General features: G+C 42.9%; 1 protein-coding gene across 1 annotated transcript in view; it reads left to right on the forward strand.

The window, feature by feature from the left end:
* The window catches only part of OSTF1 (osteoclast stimulating factor 1), a 57,079-nt gene extending 36,929 nt beyond the window's left edge, over positions 1–20,150 (forward strand). The window contains exons 4-10 of the mRNA XM_019463580.2: positions 896–959; positions 3,812–3,865; positions 6,136–6,243; positions 7,185–7,234; positions 10,889–10,967; positions 13,776–13,874; positions 19,554–20,150. Of these exons, the coding sequence (XP_019319125.2) occupies positions 896–959; positions 3,812–3,865; positions 6,136–6,243; positions 7,185–7,234; positions 10,889–10,967; positions 13,776–13,874; positions 19,554–19,612 (513 nt within the window). The 3' untranslated portion in view covers positions 19,613–20,150. The remainder of the gene's footprint in view (positions 1–895; positions 960–3,811; positions 3,866–6,135; positions 6,244–7,184; positions 7,235–10,888; positions 10,968–13,775; positions 13,875–19,553) is intronic.
* Positions 20,151–20,873: the final 723 nt, after the last annotated feature.

Here is a 20,873-nt window from a genome sequence, read left to right on the forward strand (position 1 = left end):
AGCCTGGAACCTGCTTCAGATCCTGCTCCCTCTTTCTCTGCTCCTCCTCTGCTCGTGCTCTCTGTCTTTCAAAAATAAATAAACATTAAAAAAATTTTTTTAAAAATTTGTTTTAAAACTTGGAGGAGACTAAAAGAAAAGAGGCAAATCAATCAGTCGTATTGTATGGCCCTTATTTGGATTCCCAATTGTGAAAAACTGGATTCCAAACTGGAAAATTTGGACCTTGATCTAGATATTTGATGGTAGTAAGAAATTATTGAAATAAATTTTAAGCTGTGATAATGTCTTTGGAAAAAAATCCTTATCTTTGAGGAATATGTACAGATGATATAATGTCTACAGTTTGCTTCAAAATAATCTGAAGGAGAGGGAAGTTGTGGTGGAAATATATGGAATGATATTGGCCACGAGGAAATAATCTATGCAGTTGGGAGATGGGTGTATGTAAGCATATTATACTGTTCTTTTTACTTTTTATAGGTGTGAGTTTTTCCAAAATAAAGTTTCCCAAAAAAGAAAGGTGAAATAAAGTGATCTTTAGAAAAAAAAAATCATGAAACTTGGAGAAACTAGACTCTGGACAAAAAAATTCTATGGATAGTTTAAACTAAATGTAATTGTGTTCTTCTCTTCCATATACTGTCTGATTTGTGCGATTGTTGAGGCCCTGCGATGAAGTGTATTGTGTTTGTTGCAGGCTTACGTGTGTATATTTGTACTTTAATGATAAGGGGAGTGGACGTCCATACGTAGGGCTGAGGAAGCTTGGTCAGTGTGACGAGGACTGATGGACATTTTGTAGAGCAGGTGCACTCTGTGAGCCAAACAGTTTTAAAAGTGATTGACTGTGAACTGGATTTGGTGCCACTTAATGTAACTCTTCTTTCACTAGAGTGATACCAATTGGTGGAAAGGCACCTCCAAAGGCAAGACTGGACTAATCCCAAGCAACTACGGTAAGCAGGGCTGTGGTGGTTTTGCTTTGGGTATGCTCTTTGCACGTTCAGTTCTCTAGAGGGCTCCTGTGGCTTTCTGCTTGCTGCTGTGGCTGCAAAATCGGTGGAGTCATTGCCAACGTAGGATGTTTTCTACTCCATGAACCTCTTGTCAATTAAATGGTAATGCCCACTGGAGGTACTTGAACGCGATTCTTTGGCTTAAGAAAATGCATTGTAGCACTCTTGATAGAACCCAAGGTTTCCAAAGAAAGAAATGCTTATGGCTCTCCCTTATTCAACTCTTAGAATATTTTTTTCTTTCTTTCTTTTTGCTTCTTCATTTATTTATTTATTTATTTAGATTTACTTATTTATTTAATTTATTTATTTATTGCTGTTAAACCACATCTCACAGATTTGTTTCTTAGCCTAGCCTTTTCTTTTGGGATGAAGTGACCCTGCCTTGTTAATTCACGTGTGGGGCAGTTATGTTCATTATCAGGTATCAAGGCAGTTGGAGAGGCTTGAGCAGTGAGATATGGCCGCTGCCGTGAAGCTAATGACGTTTTGGGGTGATGGGGGGTTTGTGGGGTCCGGAACCGATGGCCAAGAAAGAATTCTTGAAGACGTCTTTGGTGCAAAAATGGTGATTTTATTAAAGCATGGGGACAGGTCCCATGGGCAGGAAGAGCTGTGCTAGGGTTGTGACGGGTAACTCCTTACATACCAGGTTGGGACGGGGTCAGGGATAGAGTAAGTCTCTAAGGAATTCTGGAAGCAACGTTTCTAGGACCTTGAGGGACTAGCTGTTGCTAGGGAAACACCATTTATCACTGTTTAATAAAACCTCAGACATGAGTCCCTTCAGGTGCCTACTGGAGGCCATAAACTTGGAGCATGATTGCCAGCATATATCCTCGGGCAGTTGAGATAAAGGAAGTAGACTTACAGGATCCTCGAGGTTGGGACAATGTTAAGCTGAAGTTCTCTTTTGCTCCTAGCAAAGTGTCATCATCAAGGCAGCTGAGCTCCTAGAGGGAGGTCACTCTCGGTCTCAAGGACTTGTCAGTAAGGGCTTCAATTTCTCATTTACCTTAGTTTCCCATGTTACCGTGGCAAGCACTTAAACCCCTTTCCTTTGTTCTTGGGTAGCTGGGAGTGTCCAAGGAACATCACACAGATCTCAGCTGGGGTGGGGGTGGGGGTTGCTAGCTTGTGCTTTGCCCCTTAGCCTGCCTCATGCCCCGTCATCAAAGCCACTTCTAGTTGGGAGAGGGACAAACAGACAAAAGTACTTATGTAGAAAACAGCAAAGTAAAGTAAAAAGAGCACAGGATTGGCAAACAGGATTTTAATCCTTTTTCTTCCACTTCTTAATAACAAGGGGCTTTGGTGAAGGCACTTAACTGCTGTCCCTGGAACTGTATAATGAGAGGTTTGATTTAAATCACTTGCCAAGATTCCTTTGACTTCAGCATTCGATGAATCCCTAGACCAGTGGGGCTGGCATCAGGCACCAGTTCCAAGCAGTGGCAGAAGACTTTGAAAATTTCAAGGAAGGCACTGCAACGCCAGGGGAGCCAGGAGGGGAGGAAGGGAAGGGGAGGGGAAGTGAGAGCTGAAGTCTGGGCCCCAACACAGGGACCCCCACTTGCCCTGGTCTAAAGGGGATACCTGAGTGGCTCAGTTAGTTAAGCGTCCGACTTCGGCTCAGGTCATGATCTTGAGGTTCATGAGTTCAAGCCCTGTGTCAGGCTCAGTGCTGACAGCTTGGAACCTGGAGCCTGGAGCCTGCTTCGGATTCTGTGTCTCCTCCTCTCTCTGCCCCTCCCATGCTCATGCTCTGTCTCTCTCTGTTTCTCAATAATAAATAAACATTAAAAAAAAAAAATTTAAAGGCGATACCGTTCTGGGTTAAAAAAGACTTGTGGGGCGTCTCGGTGGCTCAGTCGGTGAAGCGTCTGACTTCAGCTCAGGTCATGATCTTGTGGTTTGTGGGTTCGAGCCCCGCGTCGGGGTGTGTGCTGACAGCTCAGAGCCTGGAGCCTGCTTCGGATTCTGGGTCTCCCTCCCTCTCTGCGCATCCCCGACTCATGCTCTGTCTCTCAAAAATGAATGTTAAAAAAAAAAAAGAAGCAGTTCTATATTCTTCTAACCTTTGAAATCCCCAGTCTCCCTCCACCATGCACTCCACTTCAGCCAGGCATAGACACTGAGCATGTAGTTCTTCTGTTGCTTTGGATCCCCAGTGGCCAAGGGAGTGTCCAGGTACAGCTCTTTAGGGCGGGAGGGGGTGGGTCTGAAGTCTGTTTTGAACCACAGTCTTCAGGTGATCATACTCCTGCTTCTAGGACAACTGAGAACACACCTTCCTTAGAGGCAGGTAGGTGTGCCGATTGCCCTCTGTAAATAAAGGAGGCAGACTGTTTCCCCCTCCCGCGTGCCCCCGACATGCTCACACACGAGGGAAACAATTATTTTCAGCCGTCTTCAAGTAGGGTGTTTTTACAGAATGTAAAATTGAACATCAGATGTTTTCTTTTGCACGTTTGTGACTGTGTTTATTGCATACTTGCGTAGACTGGTATGCAGGCCACGGATCTGTTTGTTTTTGCTTCCAGTTAATTGCCGCGTTTGTTTTTGTTTATACTTCCTCTCAATTGCTGTGGTGTTGCCTTACTGCTTAGCTCTGCTTTCATTTCACAGATAACTCAGCTTCTTTTAAAGCGGGGAAACATCGGTTTGCTTTTCTGCTACTTTTTCAATCCACATTGGAAGGGATGCCGTGGCTGGGGACTGCCAGGTGGCTTCCGTGAGTCATTTGGGCAGTGTGCTCACTGTTGGGTTTGCACTTTCTCTTTTCAATCTAGTGGCCGAGCAGGCAGAATCCATTGACAATCCATTGCACGAAGCTGCAAAAAGAGGTAGGTGTGATTGTTTTTCATTGGGATACGCAGTGCTGTGTACAGTAAAACACACAGATCTTTATTATATGGTTTGATGGCTTTTTTTTAAATGTTGATTTATTTCTGAGAGAGAGAGAGAGAGAGAGAGAGAGAGAGTGCAAGCTCAAGTGGGGAATGCAAGCTCAAGTGGCAGAGAGAGGGGGACAGAGGATCTGAAACAGGCTCTACACTGAAAGCAGAGAGCCCAATGTGAGGCTTGAATTCACAGCCTATGAGATGATGATCTGAGCCGAAGTTGGAGGGTTAACCTAACCGACTGAGCCACCAAGGTGCCCCAGTTTGACAAACGTGCACACCCATGTAACCAACACCCGGATCAAGAGCTAGAACATTTCTGTCATCCCAGAAAGTTCCAGTTAACCCCTGCCTCCCCCAGAGGCAGTCTCTGTTCCACTATCACCCTCGAGAGAGACGTGATTTTAATTTTTTTTTTTTTTTAGTTTCCTTAAGTAATCTCTATATCCCAATGTGGGGCTCCAGCTCACAACCCCGAGATCAAGAGTCACGTGCTCTACCAACTGAGCCAGCCCGGTGCCCCTGCGATTTTAATTTCTAATTTTTAATTAAAGATGTCAGCCACCAAACACTTCTGAGTACTTTACGTACCCTGCGCTCAGTGGAAAGCTGAAAGGCATGGTCTGTGACTCCCAGAGCTCCGAGTCCAGCAGGAGAGAGATGTGTGTAACAGATCATTATAAGATGGTGTCAGAAGCACAGCAGTGGAAGTTATGTTTAAGTTAAACAGGCTGTAGAGGCCAGCATGAGTCACTGGAGGGCAGTGGGGTGGAGGCTTCCTGGGGATAAAGCATTTAGGAGGGTATTGGTATAGGGCAAGTGTGTGGGGTAAGGATGCAGTTGGGGAGGGACAGAGCAACAGGGGTGGGCCTCGTTTGGGGGGCTCTATCTTGTTGTTTTCTTCTTTAATTTTTTTTTAATGTTTATATTTGAGAAGGAGAGAGAGAGCACATGAGCTGGGGAGGTTCAGAGAGAGAGAGAGAGAGAGAGAGAGAGAGAGAGAAGATGAAGGGGGAGGGGCAGAGAGCGAGGGAGACACAGAATCTGAAGCAGGGTCTAGGCTCTGAGCTGTCAGCACAGAGCCTGATGTGGGGCTTCAGCTTATAAACTGTGAGATCATGACCTGAGCCGAAATCGAGTTGGATGCTTAACTGACTGAGCCACCCAGGAGCCCCTAAATAACTGGAATTTAAATAAAAACTTGAAGGGAAAAAGAAAGAAAGAAAGAAAGAAAGAAAGAAAGAAAGAAAGAAAGAAAGAAAGAAAGAAAGAAAGAGAAAGAAAGAAAGGGAATTATTTGTAAGTTAGATATTTAGGACATTAGCCAGAGGATTTTAAATTAATAGTTATATTTTAACATATGAGAGCAGCAACTTTGAGTAGGTTATTTAGCATTTGTTTTCTTATTTTCTTATAAGAACTGATTTTAAGATGCATTTCATATGAATATGAGTATTATCTACTTGTTCTTAGGTTTGACTGGTTTTTTTCCCCCAAGTTCCAGGATTTCACGAAGCAAAAAATTACATGTAGGTAGCTTTTACAGAGTAAGACTACCATAAGTAGACTCATGTAGGCAACTCCTCCCATTAACCTACCATTAAAAATTGTTGTTGTACAATCTATCAAGTTTGTTCGTTATTTCATCAGTTTCATACACACTGTTTAGTGTATGTGTACCAACCTGTGTATACCATAAATTGAATGTTTGTGTCCCCTGAAAATTCACATGTTGAAACCCATCCCCAATGTGGTGGTATTTGGAGGTAGGGACTTTGGCAGGTGGTTAGGTTATGAGGGCTCTGCCCTCATGAAGGGAGCTGGTAGACACCCCAGAAGAGCTCTCTCACTCTGCTCTTTCTGTTGAAGGGGTGGAAAGACAGCATCTATGAACCAGGAAGTAGGCTCTTACCAGACACTGAATCTGCTGGCGCCTTGATCCTGGACTTCCCAGAACTGTGACAAATAATTTGTGTCCCTTAAGCCATTCCTACTCTACCTCCCCTCACATCCCCCCCACCCCAGATTGTTGTTAAGGCTTTTCATTAAGTTGGGAGTGAAAATGTACCATAATGAATGCATTACCGAGGAGGTCTTAATTTCAGATTTGCTGATTAAATCCATTCTAGGTGGAAATGTATGGAGATGAAATTGATTTCAAAGCAAAACAAAACCCTCTTTCTTGTGCTTTTATAAACGTAAAACTTTTTCAGGCAACTTGAGCTGGTTAAGAGAGTGTTTGGACAACCGAGTCGGTGTGAATGGCTTAGACAAAGCTGGAAGCACTGCCCTGTACTGGGCCTGCCACGGGGGCCACAAAGGTACTATGTTCTGTTCATTACTGTTGATGTCCATGCTGCTGAAAATGTGCTTCAGGTCGGGGAGCAGGGTTTACAGAAATGAAACAAAAATTATGCTTTTCACATCCTATAGAAGATCGGCCAAAACCTTGCTCCGGGAGGTCTGGAAAACAGTAGGTAGGATGCTCACTGCATGGACCTCTCTCACTTGAAAGAGTGGGAACTTCCTTTCCTCTCTTGAGCTTGGAGAGGTTACAGGAAAACCGTAGTAATGTCAACACAAACCCCACTATCTAATCTGACAGAAGAAAGGGGCAGAAGTGACTACTCTGCCTACTGCTGTAGCTTAGCCTTTCCCAAGACATGTTTTCATGGTTTACATGAATGTTTAATGCATGCTGTTAGATTCAGGGGAAAGACAGCATTTGTGTCCGTTAGTGGTTGAGTGGACAGCCTTCTCAGTTGCAATCAGTAATACAACAAATGGAATTTCTAGATCTGTTTCAGCCTGACCCCAAATCTGCCACATCCACTCTCTTTCCCCCTCTCCCTACAACACACACACAAAATAAATACAACAGCAATGAGAAACAGCACCCAACAAACTAAACAGCATAGCCAGAGGACAGTTCGTGGCTCTTCCCCAAAAGAAGCCGATCTCATTTTAGCTAACAAACGCAGATTCGTTACATGACTGTAAAGTGTCATGGTGAATGTAGAGATATTTCTATAATAGTTGCCATGTGAAAAATGCAAAAGCCAAATTATTGGAACACAATTTTTCCTTAGATAATTCTACTTTTTAGGCTCTTAAGTCTTGTATTTACGTAAATTTTAACAAATTTGTTGCAAGGATTTTTTTGAAGATTCTTCTAAAGAATCAATCCTCTTTTTGAAATGATTATGCCTAGTGTTGTCAGCCTTTTCCTTTGCACTCTTGAAAAATACCTTTTCTATTTCAGATATAGTGGAGATGCTGTTTACTCAACCGAACATTGAACTGAACCAACAGGTAAGATCGCTTATGCGGAAGTTGGTGGTCACCTAACACACCTGCCTTGTTCTCGTGGTGTGACTTATGGGCATGGAAAGTCCTATCTTTGTGCCTTGAACTGACCTTTTCCCATTTATTATCTTTCATACAATTTTTAATCCAAGTAGTAGAAGTGCATCATTAAAAATGTACCGTTGTACCGAAGTCCAAATTGTATAAAGCCCAAAACACCTACCATGTTCCTTCTCATATGTCACTCTCTCAGCGTTTAGCTCTTAACTCTTGCCTTCATGTTACTAAGGAAGATGCTTATGGGGCTGTCCCCTAAGTCATCATCTTCATAAATGTTTCAGTGTCCCATCTGAAGGTTGAAGCTTATCAGCTGCCCCAACTCTGATCTGCCAGTGCCCACCCTTTGTTCCTCTGGTCTGCCCCACGTATCATATCATAGTTTTTGGTTATATTACTCTACGATGCCTACAAGTATTATGGCTATTTAAATATTTAAATGCTGCTCGCTGCTTGTGTAACTTTTGTTTCTGTACTTCTTGACTTTTATTTTGCTGAGAATATTTTTTTTTTTTTTGGACGTTTATTTATCTTGAGACAGAGAGAAAGCATGAGTGGGGGAGGGGCAGAGAGAGAGAGGAGAGAGTGAGACTCCCAAGTAGGCTCTACACTGTCCGTGCAGAGCCCAGTGCAGGGATCAAACTCAGGTAGCATGAGATCATGACCTAAGTCGGACACTTAACCGATTGAGCCACCCAGGAGCCCCTCGCTGGTTTTTGGTTTTTGTATCTCATTAAGATTCCCACACTGTTTAACGTTCTCTTGATATAATTTCTTTTTTCTCCCTGGAATGGTACTTCCCGAAGCCCTCATCCTCGATCTCTGCTCTGAGCGTCTCTTTACTGTCGCCTTTCTCCTGGGGTGTGTCTTCACTTTTCTGGATCCCATGTTTTCCTCCTTTTGTTGAATAACATCCTTGAAGATTCCTAAGAAAGGGGACCTAGGGATCGATTATTTGGCCGACAGAATTCTAGGTTGAAAATGATTTTCCTCAGAATTTCGCAGGCAAGGCTCTATGGTATTCTGGTTTTTAGGATTGCTCTTGAGAAGTTTGATGCCATTTTGATTCCCATTCTTTTGTGTGTGATCTGCTTTTTTGTTGCTTAGAATCATTACTCTGTCCTTGATGTTCTAAAATTTCTTAATGTGCTTCAGCGTGTTTCTTCCCAGTAAAGGTGGTGGACTCTTTCAGCCCGAAAGGGTCTGCTGTTTCTTTTCTAGTTGTTATTGACCATTGTCTTTATTCTTTGGTTCTGGAATGCCCACTAGTAGTTAGGTTGGACCTCTTATTGAGTCTCCAGTTATTTTAGTGTTTCTCAGAGATTTTTTTACCTTTTTTTTAAGTTTATGTGTTTATTTTGAGAGAGAGAGAAAGAGAAAGAGAGAGAAACTGAGAAAGAGTATGCAGGGGAGGGGCAGAGAGAGAGGGAGAGATTGAGAATCCCAAGAAGGCTCTGTGCTGTCCGCGTGGAGCCCTACTCGGGGCTCGAACTCACCAACCATGAGATCACGACTGGAGCAGAAATCAAGACTTAACCAACTGAGCCACCCAGGCACCCCAAGATTTTCTTAGCTTTATGTTTTATTTTGGTTACCTTTTTAATTCCTCAGTGTCCTAGGTTTTCTATTGCTGTGTGACAAATAACCCACAAGCTTAGCTGCTTAAAACAACACGCATTTACCTTATACGTTCTCTAAGCCAGAATTCTGGGCATGGCAGAGCTGGGCTCTCTGCTCAGGGTCTCACTGGCCAGAGTCACGGTATTGGCCAGAAGCAGGTTCTCATCTGGAGCTCAGATCTCATTCCAGGTTCGTTCAGGTTGCTGGAGGGATTGAGTTTCTTGCACCTGCAGTGCTCTGGACCTCAGCTTTCAGAGATCACCCCTCTCCATTGACATTTCACAACATGGCTGTTTGCTTTCTTCCTTAAGGTCACTAGGAAATTGTGTTTCTGAAGCTATACCTTTGGGAAAGGGCCCGTCTGATTTGGTCATGCCCACCCAGTATAATCTCTCTTTTGATGAACTCAATGTCAACTGATTAGAAACTGCATTATGGGAGTGATATCCTATTATATTCATTAGTCTCATACATACTTGAGGGGGAGGAATTTTACAGGGGGTGGATCCCCAAGGGGCGGGGATCTTGGGCAGCATCTTAGAATTTTGTTTACTTATAAGCTCTTTTACTCTCATGATTGCTTTCTTTTTTAAATGTTTCTTCTTTTTACTTATTTTTGAGGGGTGGGGGGGACAGAGGATCTGAAGCAGGCTCTGTACTGACAGCAGAGAGCCTGACGCGGGGCTCACATTCATGAATGGCCAAGTCATAACTTGAGCCGAAGTCAGACGCTTAACTGACTGAGCCACCCAGGTGCCCTGCTGATTATTGCTTTTTAAATAGCTTCTTTTCTTGTTGCATGATATGCTGTATATCATGTTGTATCTTGACTATATTTTTAAAACCTTTCCTGCCATTCACTGTACTGTGTCTTTTCCCTCTGAGATCCATTCTTTTTGTTTTAATCTTCTCTCAAATATGAGAGGCTTTCCTCAAATACCTAGTATCTTTGTGTCTCCAGTCATGTTTAAGGGTGACTGGAAGCTCTGCCTGCACATGGGGCTTACTGGCTGTGGGCTTCTCGGTAGGGTGAGGTGGAAAGGTCCTGGCTGTTGTGCTGGGTTATCCCCAGATGTCAGCGTGAGTATGCTCTCCCCCTCCACATGCGGGGCTATTCACCTCCACCGGAGGATTGTCCTCCAGCTCCCTGCCTGCAGGTGCTAGGCTGTATACACTGGGGCAGCAGGGTAGGTAAAGGCAGCTGGGAGAGGAGTCTTACCGCTCAATTTGTAGGTGTCTCAGCTCACCCACCGCTTTTAGTTCCTGGCCTTATTGCCACCTTCCCTTGTACCCGAGTCCCCTGAGCTTGGAAACTACCTGGTTCATTTTTTGACAGGGTCACCCTGCCATCCGCACTAGGTCACCTGGCAGCAAGGAGAGAGGAAGTTGATCTAATTACTTTTTTTTTTTTAATGTTTATTTATTTATTTTGAGAGAGAGAGAGAGCGTGCGCGTGCGTGAGCTGGGGAAGAGCCGAGAGAGATGGAAGAGAGAGAATCCCAAGCAGGCTCCCCGCTGTCAGCACCGAGCCCGACATGGGGCTCGATCGCACGAACCAGAAGGTCATGACCTGAGCCAAAATCAAGAGTCAGATGCTTAACCGACTGACTCACCCAGGCGCCCCTGATTATTTCTATAAACGCATCCAGTACTCTTGTGTCCAGTCCCGTGCCTCACGCTCGTTCCAGCGTCTCCGGGCATCGCCAGGGCCTGATTTCTTGCGAGGTTTGCAGGGGCAGGTCTGCTTGCTCCCTCCTGGTGTTTCCCTCTGCTCTGCCACGTCCGTTTCTCCTCTTTCATCCATCCCCTCCCCCCAAATGACTTTTCTCTCATCCCTTGAGTCTCCTTTCTCTCTTGGGAACTTTATATGACTTTATAACTCGTTCTCACTTTGAGTTTGCTTGGAGTAAACCTGAATTCGTGCATGTTTTCAACCCACCGTCTCTTTTTAAAATGCTGCTTTCTCTTTTTAAATCACCATAGAACAAGTTGGGAGACACAGCTTTGCACGCCGCTGCCTGGAAAGGTTATGCAGATATTGTCCACTTGCTTCTGGAAAAAGGTAAAGCGTGTGCCCCATCTGTCTGGCCTTTGCTCACCCTGGAAAAACAGGCTGTGTTCAATTACGTTATTTGAAATAGTAGGAAGAATCATAGGCTCCGTATTTTGAAACTGGGATTTTAACCTCTACTCTGTCTGTATCACAGAGTTGTTACAATAAGACGAAATTACAGTAGTGAGGTGATTCGTGTTAAATTTTTAGTTTTACGGGGGCGCCTGGGTGGCTCAGTCGGTTAAGTGGCCGACTTCAGCTCAGGTCATGATCTCGCGGTCCGTGAGTTTGAGCCCCGCATCAGGCTCTGGGCTGATGGCTCAGAGCCTGGAGCCTGCTTCCAATTCTGTGTCTCCCTCTCTCTCTGCCCCTCCCCCGTTCATGCTCTGTCTCTGTCTCAAAAATAAATAAAACATTAAAAAAAAAAAAAATTTAAATTTTTAGTTTTACGTTAAAAGCTTGGTAAGCTTTAAAATTACATATATTACTTTTCGTAGGAGTTTGTTGTATATTTCTGCGGGATTAAAGGGTCCTTGGAGAAAGGCGTGTGTATGTGCACCCGTGCAGAGAAGATGCTGTCTCAGAAAGCTGTAGGGGAAAGGTGCTGAGGCCCCTGTTCACAAGGGAAGTCCTGACAGATAAGAAAGATGCTGTGGCTATAAGGTCCTGCTTTGATCTGAGCAGGTGCTACAAGTACGGGGAAGATGAAGATACCTCGGTTCCCTATTTTTATACAAGAGGGGACAGTGAAATTATGAACTGACCATCCATCCATCCATCCGTCACATAAATATTAGTCCTTACAGAGGGCCAGGCATATCTCCCCGTCCTGCGTCCTGGTCCAGAAGCTATAATGTAAGATGCTTGAATCCCAAGGTGTCTTATGGATGCATGTTCATTAGGGATCCTCACAGCAATGCTGTGGGATATAGAGAGGACATGTCATTTATTTAAAGGACATTGGTGATGTACATCTCAGGTACAAAAGATCAGACAGCATGAGGTGCCCCCTAAGGGTTATGCTGAGAACTGGGCTGTCTGTGCTGGCTGCCACTAACCACACAGGCCCCTGAGCCCATGAAATGAGCATGGTCTGGACCAAGATGTACTGTAAGTGTAACAGGCACATCAAATTTCAAAGACTTAGGGAAAAAAAAAAAAAAAAAGACGTAAAGTATCGCAATAACTTTTATATCGGTTATATGATACAGAGGTAACATTTTGGATCTGCTGTGTTAAATAAGATATGTCATTAAAACGATTTCCACCTTTTGAAAATGTGGCCGCTAGAAAATTTAAAATGACACATGTGGCTCACATCGTATTTCTCTTGGGTAGCACTCGTTGAGAGGGACCCAGGAAATGGTCATTTCTTCTCTTGCCTTGCTGGCTCCGAACATTTCCTGTCCTGAAAGAAATCATGTATATGGGTTCTAAAGTGCAATTTAACATAAGATATGATCAGTCACAGAGCTCTCAACCCTCCGGAATTTTTCCCCGTGGCCCAATGAGCGAATGAGGTTTCTATAGACCCTTAGCTGTGGGCAGATCTAAGTCTCATGAGAGAGATTTTTAGACACGGTCGCCATATTCCTAATTAAACAAACCATGCTTTCTTGACTCAGTATTTTTGTCCCTTTGAGTTTCATTACACTTATTTTTTTGTTTCCTGAAGAGGATGAGATTACAAGCAAAATGGCTCTCTCCTGTACCGTGGCAGAAAGTATAAATTGGTAAAGCCTTCTTGGACAGCGATCGGACAGTAGCTAGCAGAATTAAAAATATACATAGCCTTATATCCCAGCATCACTTCTGGGAAGCCATACTTCAGAAAGCTGGTGTTCAGGGAGATTTACAGCAATATTGTTTGTGGTAAAGGAACAGCCTAAGTGTCCCTCGATAGGGGAAGAGGAGAGTTATTAAATAAATATTGGGATGCCCACAAAATTGAACACTTACAAATGTTTACATGGATTGAGCTATGTGTACTACTGAGGAATGAGTACCATTATATATTGCTAAGTAAAAAAATCAAGTTACAGACTGTTACATGTGGTGTGATTTTACACATATATGCGTAGATGTCTGTGAGTGCATTCCTGCACCTGAGGGAGGTGAGGACTGATACCCACTTGCTGGGAATGGATTCCCCCAGACAAACTGGAAGATGGGGCAGGGAGGGGTTAGTCAGGGGACGAAACGGGACGTATGCTTTTGTTCAGCACACTTCTGCATTGGTGAAGCTTTGGCAACGAAAATATACCCACGAATTCTGATGTAATTTTTATCACCACGAAGACCCGGACAAAACGCAAGTAGAAGATGTGCTTTGGGGACAATGGATTGCCTCTAGGTTTTATGGTGTTACTCTTCTGCTAATTTGCACAAGAGTATACTTGGCAGATATGAAATACTAATCCCGGCAGGCACCACCCACACGGGCTTCTCTCAAGAAGCAAAGGGTATGTTAAACTAATCTCTAAAAACTCGTGCCAAGACATATTGGAGTCCAACTGACTCAGGAGGTACCTCGGGGATAGTGAAGTCCCCCCTGAAAAGTCACATGCAGCAGTCTGAGGATTTGAAAGGAAAGGCTCTGTTTTAATTGTGCCTAATTATCTGGGACGCAGCAGCAAGCGCCCTGATTTCAAGACGCCAAACGTGCTTTGACTGTTTTGAAAAAGCTTACTTCAGGGCCAGAATGGTTGTCTAGTTAGTTTGGCCAAAAGTGATCCGTCTCGGTGGGAAGAAGAATGTGTAGTCCGCTGCTACAGATTCTTCAAAAACACCTGACTTGCTTTTCTTGTGTTGGGGAAGGTGCAAGAACAGACTTGAGAAACAATGAGAAGAAGCTGGCCCTGGACATGGCCACCAATGCGGCCTGTGCGTCTCTCCTGAAAAAGAAACAGGGAACAGGTATTTGCCTTCGATCCTTCTTTCTCCTCTGACACCATCATGACTAAGATTTACCATCTTAGAATTGGGGAAACGTTTTCTCGGTAAACTCTTCATGTGGTTCTGAAGTCAGATTTTATATCCTGGGTCTCACTTGGAACGTGCAACATTGAAGAATGCCTTCATGCAAGCAAATCGAAGAGACTTTGGCCTTTTAGTATTTTTTGTGTGTTTCCTTTGTTCCTTGCAATCAGGTCGTAATCACTTGCTTTCCAGTAGAGCCCTTATCAGAGAACCATGGTTCCGGATATGGTTTTACAAGTGGTTGTCTCTAAATATTTATTTTTCAATTAAGCACTGAAGAGCTCCATGATTATATTTTATCTCTGTTTTAAACGAGAGTATCAGTAAACTACGATCAGAATTATTCCGGTCTTGATAACCAATTTGATGTTTGTTTACAGACCGTGGGGTGGTTTTTAAAGGTAAAGTTTAGGTATACATTCTTCGAGATAAAAATATCTATTGGCATGGGAGATGGGGTTGGAAAAAAAAAGAAAGGTCCTTGTGGTTATTTTGAAAAGGTGCTAAAGAAAAGGTGTGAAACACGCTTGCATTGTTCATGATTACTATTCAGAGACTGGCTGTTTATTGGACTTCTCTGTACATAATGTACTGAATGCTTCCCCCTGAAAGAAATGCTGGGGGGCGGTGTGCCTTACCCCTCCTCATTTTCCTCTCCTGTCTCTCCCTTTTCGTTCACCATCAGCCTCCTGGCCCCTGAGGAACCCCGAGGGAGAAAAACGAAAAATACAAGATGTTTTGGCTGGAGGGGACATTCAATCTTTTTTTTCCCCCCTCACTTCTCAAGCCTTCCTCTACTTTTATCTCGTGTTTGGCACTTTCATGCCACTTTGGAGTATAAGCCAATGATCGATACATCTTGTCCACCGTTTTCTAGAATGGAACTAGTATAATGGAGAACTCGCTTTTCATGTCTTTAGTGAGCATTGGTACTCATCATTCCAACCCTTTTTAGTATTGCTTTTTAGAGTCTAAAGTTTAGCCTGGTCCATGTTGGTGGAGAGTCACCAAAACAACTTCTGAGACATTTCTAGTGTAGAGGCTGAGTACATTTTTGTTTCTACTTTAATCTGAGGACGTTGTCACCCTCCGAGCTTGTGGAGTGAGGTACTGGTTTGTTTTCCTATATGAATCACATTCCCATTCGTTTTGGAACCCTTGGAAAGCTTCTCTCTTCCTTAAGTCCCCTTTGTTTTATGAGAAGAGGTGGTGTTACCTTGTCCCATATCCCTGTTCCCGCGGAAGCAACAAAATACAGTCAGACCTCTGGTTTCCTGCTTTAGTTAATCAAAAATAGCAAACAGTCCTCCTTTCTTCATGACTTGCCAAGGGAGCTTCCCAGAATGATCCTCCTTGCCCATCACCAAATTCCCGTCATAGCCCTCCTCACGAGTCTGCTGTTCCTTTTGTTCTTTACTCCAGATCTGTCTTTGTTTCAGTTTCTTACTTCTTTTAACTTCAGTTCCGATGTAGTGTAAACCACTAAGCGGCTTGGGTTTCTTAATTATCTCAGCCGTGAATGCTCACTGGCAGAGCTGGTGTTTCTTTAAAGTAATTACTCATGCATAGATGGATCGAGGGTCTGCTAAGTGAGCGGGAAAGTATGTACCAGCTGCGTGGTGCTCCCCAGCTACATTTTGATTGACAAGTGTATATGCAGCCATGTAGGAGAGATGCTTTTACTTGGCACGGACCTCTTCCTTCCTGCTGCCTTGGTTGGGTCAGGAAGTAGGACTATGGCCCAACTTCCTTCTTCTGCCACTGACTTCCTGTTGTTCTATGGGTACCTTCAGAATGTCCTGACCGAGGAGTAAGGTTTCTTAGGAGCTGAAGGTTATCAGAGCCTCATGTACACTATGAGCTTGATCACGATAGGCAAGGAGAATGCCACGCTTGCTCAGACCCCAGAGAGCTGCACCCAGAAGCCTCTATCTGGGCACCCCGAGCTGGGAAGGCACATCTGCTCTTTTTCCCTCACCCTTCCGCAGTCTTTGTAGAACAGGGCTGGGAGGTAGGTCTCCTCTGCTCTGTTCACACTAAGTGTCTTTGGTCTACTTTCCTAAATGTGTAATGATTAGATAATGGACTCATCAATGAGGTAATCTTAGGGCTTGACACAGAGGCAAGAAATGAATTTTCATATTTCAGTTTTCACGTTACCTTTTTCTTTTCTTTTTTCTCGCTTCATTACCTCAATCGTCCAGTGAAAAGTCTGAATTTGTATTGTGATCTTAGTTGGAGTAAGAGTTGAATATTGGGCCATTTGGCTAATTGCCAGCACGAACTCTAGACTGGGAAAAGTATATTCTGATGTTGTTTTCCAGTTTTAAAATCACATCTTGGATTTTTTTTTTTTTTTTTTAAGAGAGAGAGTGCACTAGCAGGGGAGAGGGGCAGAGGGAGAGAGAGTGAGAGAGACAGAAACTCTTAGGCAGCCTCCACACTCAGCATGAAGCTGACATGGGGCTCGATCCCACAACCCTGGGATCGTGACCTGAGCCGAAATCAAGAGTCAGATGCTCAATCGACTGGGCCACCTAGGCACCCCTCATCTTGGATTTTTTAATGAGAAAAAACAAGTCACATTTTGTAGTTACCATGAAGGGTAACTTTGGGACATGTGTGCAGGGCCGGGGTTCAGCCCCACCTTGAGGAGTCAACACTTTAAATTCTTTTTCCAGTTTTGACAAATTGGGGTATAATTTATATTAAGTAAAGTATATAAATCCTAAGTTTACATCTTGATTTTTTTTTTTTAAACTGTGCTTACACCTATTTGCCACAACCCGGATCAAGGTAGAGAATATTTTCCATACCCTGAAAACCCCTCCACGTCCTCCTCTTCTCTCACCACAGCCTAGTTTTGCCTGTGCTTGAACTTGATATAAATGGACTCAAACAGTATGTACTTTCTTGTGTCTGACTTCTTTTCACTTAATGCTATGCCTGTGAGATTTATCCAGGTTACTGTGTCTGTCTTTCCACCCTTTATGGTTTGTTTGTTTGACTGTCTTAAGTGCTAGTACTTGGTTTGGAATGTGCAAGTTCAGGTCAGTGACATTGAGGAGAGATGGAAGTCAGCTGGGGGAAACAGGGAGGCATGGTTAGGAGTTACATTACCATGATGGTCACGGCCCAAGATGGGCTATGAAGAGACGGAGCTCCTCAGCACTTGGCCATGTGAGAAGATTCCAGAGAAACTGTGCCTGGGAGCAATCCATAAAAGGAAGGAAGGAGAAGGAATTTATTTTCCTGGCTCGTTCCTGTCTCTTGATTTCCATTCAGTAAGAGTTTGCAGCATGGCGAGCCTTCTTCTCTTGCTAACAGGAGAAACGAGGTTGAAATAAAGCGCCGAGGTAACCATTGGAGGCCCAAGACTACCTCAGTGGGCAACACGTAGGACTGTAGGAGCAAAGCAGAGTAGGAAAGAGCCTTGCTACGGTCTTTTTGTCTGTGGCTTAAGAAGACAAAAAGTCTACAGCCAGTCCTGAAGTTGTACGTGTACGTGGGATAGAACAAAGTATATTCCTCCCAGGTCTCCAGAACTTCTCGTAAGGAGGATGGAGATGAATGCAGACAAGCTGGAGATTTCTAGTAGTTTGGAAGCTGGTGTGAAATTATTCAAGGCTGCCTCTGTTCTGTTTATATCCACTTCTTTGAATCCGAATCTTTCCTTCTCGTATAAGTTTCTACCTCCCTTGTACCAACTCTCCCTTGTCCCTTTCTTTTTTCTCTATAATGATTTTCCTAAATTTGTAAAGATAATGACTGAGCAAAGCTACATTATCACTAGCAGACCTAAAATTAATAATTGCTTCATATCTTCAAGTATCTTGTCACTGTCCAGATTCACCATTTTTTCCCATACATGTTTGTTTCTGCTTTGTTGGCTTACTTATCTGTTTCTTTATTTACAGTTTAAGTCAGGGTCTAAATAAGGTCAGGTTCTGATTGGTAGATACATCTCCTAAATCATTGTTTCCTTTCCTTCTCCTCTCCCCCTCTTCTTTTAGCCTGGCTATTTATTTATTAAAGAAGCAGGGTCAGTTTTCCTGAATTTCTCAGTCTAGGCATTGCATAAATGCATTCCCAGGGTGTTTGACATGTTCCTCTTTCCTCTGTAGTCTTGTCACTTGGTGTTAGATCTAAAGGTTCCTCTGTATTTTTGTCATTTGGTGTTAGATCTAGAGGTTTGATTAGATTCTACATTTTATGTGTCTGTGAAAGGGTAGATGGAAGAATGCTTCATGAAGAAAGCTGTGTTCTTTCATCAGAGGCACGTATTACCTGTCTGTCACTCATCCTGTGATGTTAGCATTCATTGATGATCGTTGTCTAGATCCATTAGTTTACTAACAGTTGTGAAATGGCCATATTCTAGTTCTGTCACTCCTGTCTCAGTTATCAGCTGGAACATTCTATAAAAAAAATTGCCCTTCATCCATGGTCTGATGACTCCAAGGAATAGTTTGTGTAGTAGGAGAAGAATAAAGGCTTGATTTTCGTCCTTTATTTAGGAGTTTTCAAAATGATGTGCTGGTTCCTTCTCATTCTCCAGAGAGGACTAGTGGCTTCTCTGTGATGTACGTTGAAATATTTGCTGTGTTTCAATCCATTATATTTAGTATCCCTATTGATAGCTCCTCTTTGGCTAGTGGAGGCCTCTTCGGGTTGGATCGTGAACCTTTGATGCTCTCTTTGACAGCATCCTTGTTTTACGGTATGACAAGAGGTACGCTTTCTGCCCCAGACTTGGAATCAGTCATTTCTCCAATGAGCACGGGAAGATAGTATTTAGAGACCATGATAACATGCACTTGTTGAGCTCTGACGGCGGTTAGGCTCGCGTTTCAGTTTGCCCCCTGAAATTATACCCCGTGTAACCTGTTGCTTATAGGCATTTAAATAGACAATCGAATAGGTGACCATTTAAAGATGAGATGTCTTCGTTTTGACCCCTGCTCAAGCTTGATGTCATGTATGGTAGGGTTCGGCTCTTTCTGTTTCAGATTTCTGTTTTTGTTTTTTTTTTTAATTTCATTCTTTTACCTCTGAGCATACTTTATTTATCTGTGCTTTTTTAAAATTATTATTTTTTTTATTTATCCGTGCTTTTAGAGATGAAACCGAAGCTTCTGTGTTTTCATTCTGCTTCTTTTCCTTTTTTTTCCCCCCTCATTAGTTACCTTTCTACCCAGTGATCTTGCCTTCAAGTAAGGCTGCAGGCTGTCTACTAACCGAAGCCACATGTGGCACTTGTCATTGGGAGAGGGGGTTGGACGAGTGGAGGGGCGTCCGGTGTGTTCCGTGCCGGTCACGGCACACGTGGCTGGTTGCATTTTGTGCAAGGTAGATTAATGGTACCTGCGGCCTACGGGCTTTACTTTTCTGCGTGTCCAAGGAACGAGCGGACAGCTGCATTTGTCAGCCTCTGGGACAGCAGACACTGAACAGTCAGGCAGGAAAGCAAAAGTTGAAGAAGATCCTCAGGGGTAGTACAGTCCCCGGGCCTGAGGAAAGATTACGATCCCTTGAGGTATCAGGAGCTTTGAAAGTGCAAACCAAATGTGAGCAATCTGTAATTTTCCCGTTTTGCCTTCCCACCATTCCTTTTAGATGCTGTTCGAACATTAAGCAATGCCGAGGAGTATCTTGATGACGAAGACTCAGATTAATTCCCTTCTGGAGCTTTGAGATCTAAAACTTGTGTTCCTTTTGCCATTCCAAAACCCTCGTCTTTGCCAGAAGAGTGTTGGTAACCGGTTTATGGTTTTTGGTTTTTTTTGGTTTGGGTTTTTTTGTTTTTGTTTTTGTTTTTGTTTTTTGAAGTCTATATGAACATGGAAGTCTTGCACTGTGTTTGAGTAGAACATGTAAATGGGTAGGTTCTCACCTTCAGTTTGCCAATAAGTGACTGGATATTTTGCTGTATAAAGTACATTTTTGTTCACCAGAGTAGAACAAGAAGAGATTATTTCTATTTATCAAGCTAAAGGAATTTTAAGAATTTTTTTCTTTAAAAAAAAAAAGATCAGTTTTTTTGTGTTTTTTTTTTTTTTGTTTGTTTTTTTAGTTAAAGTTCTTTACCTCAAGGATTAAAATATTTTGAGTGGGTTTTTCAAGGGGAAAAATGCTTGTTATAGTAATGAACCAAAAGGCTTAACAGAAAATCGTCAGCTATTCTGACAAAAATAAACATTTGAAGAGACTGGATTCCTTTTGTCTGTTTTTTGTGGTATCACTCTTTGCTTTTTGTATTTATGTTTAGGTGAAGGCTGATTTTATCTTTTAAGTTGTATTTTGTATTTATTAGCACAAAGGAATCACAATAGCCAAATTTCTTTTCAGCTCTATATATTGGCTTTGATTTGAGTCCATAATCAGTGAGAAGATATATTTATAATGAAATACATAATGTTAGTCATCGTTAGTCTTTTAGTTTATCTCTGAGGTTACACTTAGTATGAAGAAATTCAGCAACTCATTGCAGTCTGCTGAAGGTCTGAAAGATGAAAAAAATTGATTTACTTATCATACAAGACGCCATGGTTTTCTGTAATGGAGTAGCCAGGAGCCATGGAATTTTTTTTACTTTGATAGCATTTGTTTTCCCAGAGCATGGCTCGAGCTCATAAAAACTCAACCTCTTTTGCTAAAACATCAATTTATGTGGCAGGAAGCCCTCTGTACTACTGAAAGACACTTGATTTGAGATTCTAATTTTGTATCAAGGTGGCGACGACATTAAGAATGACATGGCTGTTGGCATTTGCCTAGGTTCCAGGCCCCGGGTCCAGAAGTGTATTTTGCAAGAAGACTTTGATGCTAATTTCAAAAAAACACATTGGTGAAGAGAAGGAAATGTTTGAAAAAGGAAGTAGGTTAGCTCAGGAAATGAATAACTGCTACTGTGAGAGTTTTCTATCTGTGACTGGT

This window comes from Panthera pardus, unplaced genomic scaffold, assembly GCF_024362965.1.
Source record: "Panthera pardus isolate Hobbes unplaced genomic scaffold, ASM2436296v1 HiC_scaffold_20, whole genome shotgun sequence".
Lineage (NCBI taxonomy): Eukaryota > Metazoa > Chordata > Mammalia > Carnivora > Felidae > Panthera > Panthera pardus.